The following is a 12,187-nucleotide window of genomic DNA, read 5'->3' on the forward strand; positions in this document are numbered from 1 at the left end:
TAGTGAATGGATGAATAGGTTTTGGGAAGAAAAGAAAAGAGGGAAGTAAAGCCATGACTGGCTCAAGTTCATGTCCTCTCCTAAAGGGGAATATTCGGAAATAATAATTATAAATATCAATTAAAAAAAAGATAAAATCTCATTTCCTTTTTCTATAATGATATTAAATGTTATGTCAAGAAGAAAAATATTAATTAAAAAATAAGAAAAGACCAGACTGAACAAACTATTTATTATGTGGGCCACATTCATAATTTATAATTTAAACATTGTTCATGTAATCATAAAACTGGAAACATAAAACGGAATGGTACTCTCCGGTGTACACAGTTCCTATTAAAAGAATTGTATCTAGTATTATCTCTATTGACTTCTAACTCGGACTTTCAATTAATCATATGCTCTTTATGAATGGCATATTATGCAGTCCAAATATGTTTTTTCTGTGAATTGTCGTAGCCAGACAACTGAAACCAGACTTCATCTGTGGAACTAAGTAACAAATACTCTGTCAGTATTTGCAACAACAGTGGCCTGAAACCAATGATAATATTGCATTCTTTTAGCCTTATCAGTTCAACAGTTCATGAACAGCCATCATTCTATACAGCCTTAGCTTAGCTCTCTCCTCAGCTCTTTGAAAAATCTAAGAGACCACTCTCCTGAGATAGAGATCTTAATGATTTGCCTACCAGGTGACTGCAGCAGTCTCACCTGAACATTTACAATAACCTACAAAAGTTAAGACGGATGGTGATTTTTGGTTTCAGTCAGATAATTACCAATTATTTACAACTTGTGAACCAATGGCAACAATATTTTCTTTTCTGGCCTAACATCAAATTCCATCTGGTATACCCTTTGCTTCACTAAAACTGAATTTGCTATTCATTAATGTTTACAATCCACAGAGTTGCTCTAGTAAATATTTCATCTTGAATCAGTATTATGACACTGTACTGAGACAATAGCAGCACGGTTTTAAACCACGTATAACAAGATTATAAACAATAAAGAGCTAAGAGCTGATATGTGCACCATCTTTTGGCACATAAATGAAACACCTGCAAATGAACAGCTATTCTAATGAATAATAAAAAAAAATCATAAGTTTTATATGAACCATTCTGTATAATTAAGTTATAAATGGAAGAATTAGAAGATTTTTAAGTGAGAAGGTTATGAATAATCATGGACTGCTAATATATTTTGTCTACAACAGTTGGCAGAAAAATATTTTATGTGTATTATATAAACATATAAATCGACATTATTTTGAAAGACTTAAAGAAGACTTATATATATATATATATATATATATAATGTTTAGACTGAAGAGAAATAAGGGGGGGGGAGAATCAATTTCAATATAAATGGAATTAAAGTATGTATCTAAATTGGTGGTATTAGAAACATGCTAGATGATACTTTGATGATTATATTGCGTCACTGTAACAAAAGAACAGTACTCATGAGAAAGGCACAGCAGGCACTAGTGGATTAGTTAAGCTTTTGTACTTTATGCTACTATTTCTTTGAAATAAAATGTTATGAGATATATTATAGAAATTAGATAGTTTAATGTCTTCAGATCAGTGAGAGGATAAAAAATGAAGTTATTAAAAAGACTGGGAAAGAAAAATGACTGTTAAATATGAAAGGATCAGTTATAAAAAATGCCAGATACTTACTGACCTTAAGATGTTGCAATGGATCTTGCCACATGGAGAGAGGATGGTTATGTTATATTTGAAATGACATAAGTAGGTGGTAAATAAATCAGGGAGTGACTTAAATGCATTGAGACAGAGTCAAAGCAAAAAATGTTAGCTGTGGTTCTTGGGGAAAGCATTCTGCCTAATTAAATATTTATCTAAAATAAAATAAAAATATCAATTACTGCTTATTCTTTTTAAAAATTTACATTAGCACCTTTGCAGTGGGCAACACTTCATCAGATGCATTACTAATTTAAAAAAATTCAAGATAGAAGGATGTTACCTTTACTTAGTCAGACCATAAAATGATAATCTGAAGGAACATTAATCACTGATCATTTAAAAAAAATTATTAATACATCTGATGAAGCAGAAAGCAAAATCATTAATATAATTTTTTTTAAAAAGTAAGTGATATTTTTATTATTTAAAATAATTATTATATACTGGTAGGATGCTAAACTACAAATTAACAAACATAAAAAAAAAATAATAGAATCTACAGTAATACACACTTGTTGCCAGAATTCAGTTTAAACTATTTTTTTGTTGAGTTATCAGTTATTTTACTGTTTTAAAATTGGTTGCTAGTTTCTTTCCATTTCTGTACTAATCTTTTACTTTCAAATAGTTTTTATAGAATATTCTAGTTATCTATTATAACAAGTACTAGTAATATAACTAGTAATTCCCAACACCCAGTTTAAAAATCATAATAAAAGATTATACACGTGGAAAATGCTGGGCAATCCTGCAAGATAACAAATAGATTATATCATGGTTAAGCAAAGATTTAGAAATCAACTTATCGACTGCAAAGTATATCCAGGAACAACCATAATTTAGTGATAATAAAATGTAGACTGGAGTTTAAAAACCTAAAGAAAAGGTTGAAAAGAAGCTTGTGAAGAGGAGGTAAAGAAGATCTTTGAGGAGGACATTGCAAGAGGTCTGAATAAAAAAGGTAAGGTAGAAAATGAAGAGGAAGAATGGGAGAATGTTAAAAAGGAAAATCTTAAATCAGTAGAAGGAAAATTAGGTTGAACAAAGAGAACTGGTAGAAAACCTTGTTTATCAGAGGATATATTGCAGCTGATGGATGAACATAGAAAGTATAAGAATGCTAGTGATGAAGATGGTAAAAGGAATTATCGACAATTAAGAAATAATATAAACAGGAAGTGCAAATTAGCAAAAGAAAAGTGAATTAAAGAAAAGTGTTCAGAAGTGGAAAGAGAAATGATCATTGGTAAAATAGACGGAGCATACAGGAAAGTTAAGGAGAATTTTCTGGTATATAAGTTAAAATCTAATAATGTGTTAAATAAGGATGGTATGAAAGAAAAGGTTGATGATAGGTGGGTGGAATATATTGAAGACTTATATGGAGGAAATGAATTAGAAAATGGTGTTATAGAGGAAGAAGAGAAAGTAAGTCGAAGAGAATGAAAAAGGAGATACAATACTCAAATCTGAATTTAATAGAGCATTAAAGGATTTGAATGGGAGAAAGGCTCCTGGGATAGATGGGCTATCTGCAGAATTACTGTGCAGTGCAGGTGAGGAAGCGATAGGTAGATTATACAAACTGGTGAGTAATATTTATGAAAAAGGGGAAGTTCCGTCAGGCTTCAAAAAGAGTGTTATTGTCATGATACCAAAGAAAGCAGGAGCAGAGAAATCTGAAGAATACAGAACAATTAGCTTAACTACTCATGCATTAAAAATCTTAACTAGAATTTTGTACAGAAGAATTGAGAGGAGAGTGGAAGAAGTATTACGAGAAGACCAATTTGGTTTCAGGAAAAGTATAGGGACAAAGGAAGCAATTTTAGTGCTCAGATTAATAGTAGAAGGATGAAAAACAAACCAATATATATGGCATTTATAGAATTAGAAAAGACATTTGATAATGTAGACTGGAATAAAATGTTCAGCATTTAAAAAAATTTAGGGTTTAAGTATAGCGGTAGAAGAAGAATTGTAACATTTACAAGAACCAAATTGCAACAGTAATAACTGGAGAACATAAGAAAGAAGCAGTAATAAAAAAGGGAGTCCAACAAGGATGTTCCCTATGCCTGTTATTTTTTAATCTTTAGATAGAACTAGCAGTTAATGATTTTAAGGAACAATTTAGATTTGGAATAACCATGCAAGGTGAAAAGATAAAGAGCTGTGATTAGTTGATGATATCACATGAAAGTAAATAAGAACAAAATGAAAGCAATGAAATGTAGTAGAAATAAAGTAGAAGAACCACTGAATATAAAAATAGGATGAGAAAAGACTATGGTGGTAGAAGAATTTTATTATTTGGGAAATAGAATTACTAAAGATGGCCAAAGCATGAGCAACATAAAATGCTGAATAGCACAGGAAAAATGAACTTTCCTTCAAAAATATAATTTGCTTACATAAAAAATTAATTTAAACATAAGGAAAGCATTTTTGAAAGTATATGTTTGGAGCGGAGCTTTATATGGAAGTGAAACTTGGATGATTGGAGCACGTGAGAAGAAAAGATTAGAAGCTTTTGAAGTGTGATGCTATAGAAGAATGTTAAAAGTCAGATGGTTGGATAAAGTAACAAATGAAAATGTGTTGCGGCAAATTGATGAAGAAAGAAGCACTTTGAAAAATATAGCTAAAAGAAGAGACAAAATAGGCCACATCTTAAGGCATCCTGGAATAGTTGCTTTGGTATGGGAGGGACAGTTAGATGGGAAAAATTGTGCAAACAGGCAACGTTTGGAATATGTAAAACAAATTGTTAGGGATCTAGGATGTAGGTGGTATACTGAAATGAAACGACTGGCACTAGATAGGAAATTTTGGAGAGCTGCATCAAACCAATCAAATGATTGAAGTCAAAAAAACAATCTATTATAAATGAATACATTTCAATAATTTTGTCTCCCTTTACAGTTTTTCTTTTCTATCACCAAATTAACTAAATCTGATTAATATATGTGCAATCAACCATGTAGTAAATCGGTTTACAAGATAATGCCACACATTCGTTTCCTCTCATTTACCCAATGCTTTCTCTTATTTTATTTATATACTATATCTACTCTCTCCTGAAATAATGTTTTTTTTCTCTATTTCAATACATTTCTGTATCAGCCTATACAGAAGGGTACCTCATCGTGTCTTTTATAACAATTTAAAAACAAGTTTGTTTGCAATTTTATTCTCAAGTTTATATTTCTACCTGAGGCTTAATTTCTCTTTTTTTTCTTAGAACCAGCATTTCTTCAAGCTATTTCCCTTCCTGCCCATGTATTTTGTCCTTCTTGTCTGTATGATACATACTGTTATCTTTTTATATATTTGATCAGAATATTTATTTTGTACAGAGATCATTTCTATCTTTTCAAGTTTTGCTAAAGAGGTTGCCCTAAGAATTTTTATTGTTGTAAACTTGGGATTTAAATCCATCCTGACTGAAATAATTTTCTGATTAATAGTTTGTAATAACATAGTCTTTTATGTATATCTTTACTCAGTATTATTCTTCCACTTTCACTTTTTGATTATTTTGATTTCACCTCATTAATTTCTACCATATCTGGATTTATCTTAATCATTCCCTTGCTTTAAATCATCCAGCCTATATACTCTTATTTGATCTTGTAAAACTGTATACTATGATTAGAAACTGTATACTATGATTTCATCTGATTCCCTTATACTTTCTGATGTTCTCTCGGGAAGTCCCCACCTGGAGATCTGACCTGGTATAAAATAGAATCTCTCACCTAGAAGTCTATTGTATCTTCAGAATATTTTACCCAAGAGGATGCCATCATATTGGTTTTTTAAAAAAGAAAAGAAAATACAGCTGTGGGTTTATTGTACATCTACAAAGATATGTTACCTTTCATGGCATCATCACGGCCTCTTTTATAGTGCTCTTCAATGTAATCTTCACCGATTTTTCTAAAGCTTTTAACTAGATAGTCTTCTCTATTCATAAATGATTCAGTAACAGATTCAGGTTCTAAAAAATCATAATGTTTATATGTTAGGGCATGCCATACAAGACCATCCTTATGGAGATATGGCGCATAAAACTCACACCTTGTTTTCCTGTAGTTGACCACTTTATTTCCTTTTGGGTAACGTTCTTCGTACTCTAAAAAAAATATATATATAATAATAAAATTATTATTAAAAAAATTATTAACAGTAATAAACTATACAACACATTCATACACACACACACACACACACACACACACACACACACACACACACACACACACACACACACACACACACACACACACACACACACACACACACACACACACACACACACACACACACACACACACACACACACACACACACACACACACACACACACACACACACACACACACACACACACACATGTGTATATATATATACACACACACACACACATATGTGTATATATATATATACACACACACACACACACGAGAGGTGGATCACTTAATGTTCTATTAAAATTATGGTAGCTTTTGCACCTACATTATATTCCAGACCCAAGATGAGAAGCAATTTTTTTCATTACTTTTATAAAAGTTAAAATTTATCTTTTCAATATTTTTAAATAATTCTCTTTTAAATTATTTCTTTGCTAGGGATCACTTCTTTGTAAATAAATTTTTCCAACATTTTCCCCACACAATAGAGATCTTTAAAAAAAAAGAAAAATTTTTTATTCAAAATTTGAGGATGCTTAAATCTTATTTTGGTAATCATGACTTGACCAACATAGCCAGGAAAGTCATGTAGTACTTTACCAGGCTTTTTTAAAGCTTTATTGTTAAATCTTAATAAACAGATTTAAAATTCTCTAATTTATGCTTGTTTTATATTCTGAATACCCTAAATTAAATTATTTAATAATTGTATGATATTATATGGTAAAATTTGAAGGTACATTGATAACAGACTTTTAAGGGTTGCTCTACTGGCATGAATTATTAGAATAGGAACACGCATTTTTAAGTTCCATTTAAAATTATTGATTTAGCAAATCCCGTCTAAATGGTGCGGGTGGCGGGAGGCGGGGGCGGGGGGTTTTAGTGTTCTCCACTTTCAAAGTATAAGATATTTCTGCAAGGGTCATTATATATTGAAATTTTAAAAAATCCACAATTGTAACATTTTATTGGCTTAGGAACATACTGATGTTGGTGCAAAAATTATACAAACTATTATTTATGTAAAATCATTAACCTTAAAAAATGTAAAAATGTTAACCTTAATGTCTGATATAAAATGTCAGATATTTAATTAATAATTATTAATAAAAATTTATGATCTTAAGGAAAAAACTCATAATTCAATTACAAAATCATTAATACCAGTGGAGACCAAATTTGTATTGTTGGTCAGAAGTCACCTGCATGCAAAAATACAGTTTACTTTTTGGTGTGATTCATAGAAAAATCATAGAAAAAAAATGCTAATTAAAATATTCTTCACAAGTTAAATTTTTAAATATTTAAATTATGCAACTTAAAATTAACCTTTATAACTAATCTATTTTATTTATATTACTCAAACAGTTCTTTAATTAAATATCAAAAAGCCATTAAAATAATAGCCATAATTACAAGCCATTAAAATTATAACAACCTTTTATTTATCTTTTTCTATGAAAGATCAGATTAAATATAATTACTTCTTTATGTCTGGTAAAGTATAAATAATTAATTTCCTCATTTCTTGATCATTAGGGAGGGGACAATTCTCTGCATCTCCTTCAGAATTTTTTCCAGGCATAGTGTAATTTAAACATAAAAATATAATTATTTTGACATTTTAGTAGTATTATTTGTTGAAGTCGATTTTATTTTTTATAAATTATTTTATAAAACCTCCTCCTTTTGTACTGTGCAAGCAGTCAGCGGCTAAGAGTGTTGAGCCGTTAGCTTTTTTTTGTATTTTTCCTCATATTATCATCGGATTTGGTTAAAAATTATAGGGGACTATTTTGAAAGTATACTCTTTCAATTAAAAAAAATTATCAAAATCCATTTAATAACCTCAGAAATATTGTGTAACATACATTAAAAAAAAAAAGTCAAATTGATAACCTCCTTTTTTGAGTTGGTTAACAAAGTAAAAACAATTGAATTATTTTTTAGTATTAAAATCATTTATTTATATCTAAGTCAATATCCATATCAAAACTTACTCTTGTGAGGTAAATTTATTGGTAACACCCATGAAGAAGGCATATCTAAATGCTTTTCCTGTAAAAGAATATCCTTTTCATCAGGTAAGTTGAATGTATCTTTTGCTATAACCCGTTGATCCCACGGTTCACCAGCAAGCAGATGTTCCCAATAATCTGTATTATTTATATCTGTATTGAGGTCCTAAAAAAGATTACATAAGATAATTAATAAAATATTATATTTTATTCATGATGCTCAGTGATAGAGATAATTTTAAAATACTGACTCTTGTAAAAAAAATAATTAAATAAAAAGAAAATTAACTTAAAGAGGCAGGAATTGTAAAAGATTGTTTGGATAACATATAATTAGATCTTTATTAAACAGATATTAGTCTAATCAACTGAAAAATTTCATGAAATATTACAATAGTGATGGAGAATGAGAAGTTAATTCATTTTTGAAGGTAATATGAAAATCAAGTATAAAGAGGGGTCTAAAAAAATGTACTCATTGTTTGTGATTAAAAAAAATATCTAAACAAAAAGACTTACACTCATAAATCTAATGTGTAGCATAGTGTAAGGTATTAAATTTGTTGTGATAGATGGAGCTGGTAATTTATGTTGTGCATGCGTGAGTGGTTAGTAGTGAAATGAGCCAGTCGTATTAGCCAGTGCAGCAGAATACAGTCAAGTAGCAACAATGGCTAAGATTTGCTTATCGTTTATTGAACGCAAGGTTGTACTGAAGTGTTACTGAGAGTATGAGAATATTAACGAGGTACAACGACAGTGGCAGACAGAGTTTGGAACACCGTCACCAACTCGTCGAACAATTGCTCGCATTTCCAATAAATTCAAAGCCGATGGAACTGTTTGTTAAAGATGTGCACAAAGAAAGATCTGGCCGACCACAAACAGACACAAGTCCAGCGTTCAGTGCTGTGGTGTTGCAACAATTCACCTGATCACTGCAAAAATCAGTTAACCAGGGAGCGCACGAAAATGGTGAGTCGGTCAAGTGTAAGACGCATTCTGAAGAGTGCAAAGAGTGGAAAGTGTATATTCCAAGTCTCCTAAACGCGATAAATGAGGACGACCCAGATCGAAGGCTGGAGTACTGTGAATGATTTCAGCACACGGTTGGCGAGGATTAGGAATTTGCAGGGAAGTTTGTGTGGACTGACAAGGCACAATTCAAACTTAATGGTACTGTGAACCGCCACAGTTGTTTGTACTGGTCTCCTGAAAATTCTCACACTCGTGTGGACAGGGCAGTGAGTCTACCGAGGATTGATGTGTGGTGTGGTCTATCAATGTGTGGTTTGATTGATCCCTTCTTCTTTGAAGGTACCGTAACTGACTTATCTTCATATGTCTCAGACAAGGATTTTGCCTGCCATCCAAAAGCTGTATTGCGATGAACTTTTTTGCGTGCAACAAGTCGGAGCCCTGCCTCACCGTCATCGAGGTGTCAGGTTATACCATGATAAAACTCTGTCCGGATGGTGGGTGGGTCGAAGAGGTGCTGTTGAGTATCTTGGTCTCCTGATTTGACACCTTTGGACTTCTATCTGTGGGGAACCATCAAGAATGGTGTGCATCAACAAAAACCAGCAACAATCGATGAGCTACGTGAGAAATCATAGTCATGTGCTGCCAGATACACTAACAGCTGTAGTTCGACGCCACGGGTGTTGTATAGAAGCTGCTGGTTGTCATTTCGAACACTACCATAACCCTCTCTCAGTACCAAAAATTGTCATGAGATATGGGCTAGCAAACAGTGAGTACATCTTTTCGGACCCCTCTGTGGTCTTCACAGTAAACAGGAATCATATAAGGTAACTCTGCAAATAATTCTTGAGAACATAGAAGAGTTTATACATACACTAAGTAAGTAAAATAGATCTTTTAGAAAGCTGTAGCAAATGTAGTTAATGAAGAAATTGTAGTTTCCAGTTAGAAATAGAAGTCCTTCTTAACAGCATTAATTTAGGATTAAGAAATTGTAAGTTCCAGTTGAAAATTGTCAGGCAGAACATTTGAAATTTATGTCACAAGATTGGCAGAGTACTATATGTTGGTTATGAGAGATTGTTTTAATAGAGAATCCGTAATTAATGAATACGGATTCTCTAACTGCATAGATTCTCTTTAACTGCATAGAGTAAAAATGGATTGTTATCTTATCCTAAGATTTCATTACTGTAAGATTTTGCTGCAGTGTCCTTGGTAACTCGAAATGAAAAGCCAGATTCCATGCATTATAGAATAAATAGTAAATTAAACATATATTTATGAGAAAAAGTTAAATAAGAAATGCTACTGCAAGAGAACATTTTCACTGCACATCACTATATAGAATGTTGAACAGAGTAGACTAAGATGGTTCGAATGCTCACAGTGAGTGATTAGTGGAAACGAGGGAAAAGGTATTTTTAATTTAAAAATAATGAGAGAAAGGCCTACAGGAATATCAGGAAAAAGGTGGTTAGACTGCATGAAGGAAGTCCTGCAAAAGACAAAGCTGGTGAAAGATGGAGAATCATTTTGAGAAAGAGTAGTGGAAGTAGAATTAAGTGGATTAATCAACCTGCTGCAATAAATAAATCAGTTAATATTTTTTTCTAGTCGGCATATAACAAAACATTGTACAGGTCACATGAGGAACGGGTGAATACTCCATGAATAAAAAAGGGAACTCTCCTAACATTTGAATGGTAAGTCAAAGAAAACCACTGTAAAACCTTTTAAGAGCAGAATAAAAAAATACACAATTAATTACACTGAGGAATAAAATTAATTTTTTTTTCACAATGAACAAAATATGTGATCCAAATTGAATTTACTTTTGTTATCTTTTGTGGTAAACTCTGAGAGAAATATAAAAATTTATATTTGCAGGGCGCTATGCAACTTACCTAAAATGTGGTACTTTGCTTTTTGTGTTTGACATCTGGAGCATCCCTCTTTTGCATCCATCAATAATCTACGAGCATTCTTGCATTCCACTGTCACATGTTTTCATGATTGAGATATGGTGCTCTGTGCTTATCAATGTCAGCACCAAAGAAATCCAGGTGTGACTTCAAGAAATGAATTTTTAGGGACATATTATATCCTATATATTTGTTTAATTGAAATAATTCACCCACAATGTCACAGCAGTTGGAGAATTCATGATTTCTTAAAACATTTTGCTTAACACTTTTAAATGATCTCCATGCTGACTTTTTAACTTGATTAATTCCTCAAATTATTCATCTTTAATCAAAGTTCTTATGTGGGGAGCCACAAACATTCCTTCCCTTGATTTTAATGTTACCAAAATAAGAAATCTTTCCTTCATATAATGAAATCCAACTCCATTTATATCATTGCCTTAACAAAGTTTTTGAAAATCTCTAATCTTATATGGAGGGAGGTAAGAGAATCATTCCTAACAAGTGTGTACACTTCAACTAAGTGAGTACTTAACTGCGGAAGATGTACAACATTCTTCTGTTTAGGAATAAGTGCTTTATGCTTTGGCCATTCCTTCTTGAGGTAATGATTTTTCTTGTATCTGCTGTCCCATTCGCACAAAATGCAACAAAGCTTATTGTATCCGAGCAGCAAACCCATTAATAACCAAACACTTCTAAATAGCAATATATAGTCCAATAGTACTTGTTGCACTGAATTTTTTCTTACAGGTTTTCATATTGTCATATGTTACTTTCAACTTAGTTGCATAGGCTCAAAGTAACAGAAGAAATTTGTTGCCATTGTGCAACAAATCAGTTTTTAAACTAGTTCTCGTAGGATTATTGAATAGTTAGTTTCCACTCTGCAGAGTTGTTTTCATGATGGTGCATCCATGACAGCATAAATATTGTTATAGCACAGTAAAATATTTTCTTCAGGATATAAATTGTGAAATTCTTCTCCTTGATTATGAAAGAAATACACTTTAGTGTCAGTGTGTTGAAGATTCCACCCTTTTAGCATAGATCTTAAAATCTCTCCTTGTTTCTTCGACAAGTTCAAATTCCAAACAAGGTGGTTTAATTCATTGCCAGCAGAGGTTTAAAGGAAGAGGATTCTGCTTTAAAAATAGGATCAACATTAGTCCTCATTTTGAACTTCAGTGAGTACTTCACGTGATATGATAGTTTGACAATATAAATAAAATTAAATGTTGAGATAAGTTAAAAGAAAAAAATTAATAATTAAAAAATAAAATTAGACAATAATCCTGTTGTTAAAGATGATAAAATAAATGTTCCTGTAATGTAAT

At 31.6% G+C, this 12,187-nt stretch overlaps 1 protein-coding gene across 1 annotated transcript in view; it reads right to left on the reverse strand.

The window, feature by feature from the left end:
- Positions 1 to 12,187, reverse strand: part of lobo (coiled-coil domain-containing protein lost boys) — a 428,504-nt gene that overhangs the window by 30,542 nt on the left and 385,775 nt on the right. The window contains exons 7-8 of the mRNA XM_075367810.1: positions 7,921 to 8,104; positions 5,602 to 5,859 (exon numbers count right to left, since the gene is read on the reverse strand). Coding sequence (XP_075223925.1) covers positions 5,602 to 5,859; positions 7,921 to 8,104 — 442 coding nt within the window. The remainder of the gene's footprint in view (positions 1 to 5,601; positions 5,860 to 7,920; positions 8,105 to 12,187) is intronic.

The sequence above is a fragment of the Lycorma delicatula genome, chromosome 5, assembly GCF_047948215.1.
Source record: "Lycorma delicatula isolate Av1 chromosome 5, ASM4794821v1, whole genome shotgun sequence".
NCBI classification, from domain to species: Eukaryota; Metazoa; Arthropoda; class Insecta; order Hemiptera; family Fulgoridae; genus Lycorma; species Lycorma delicatula.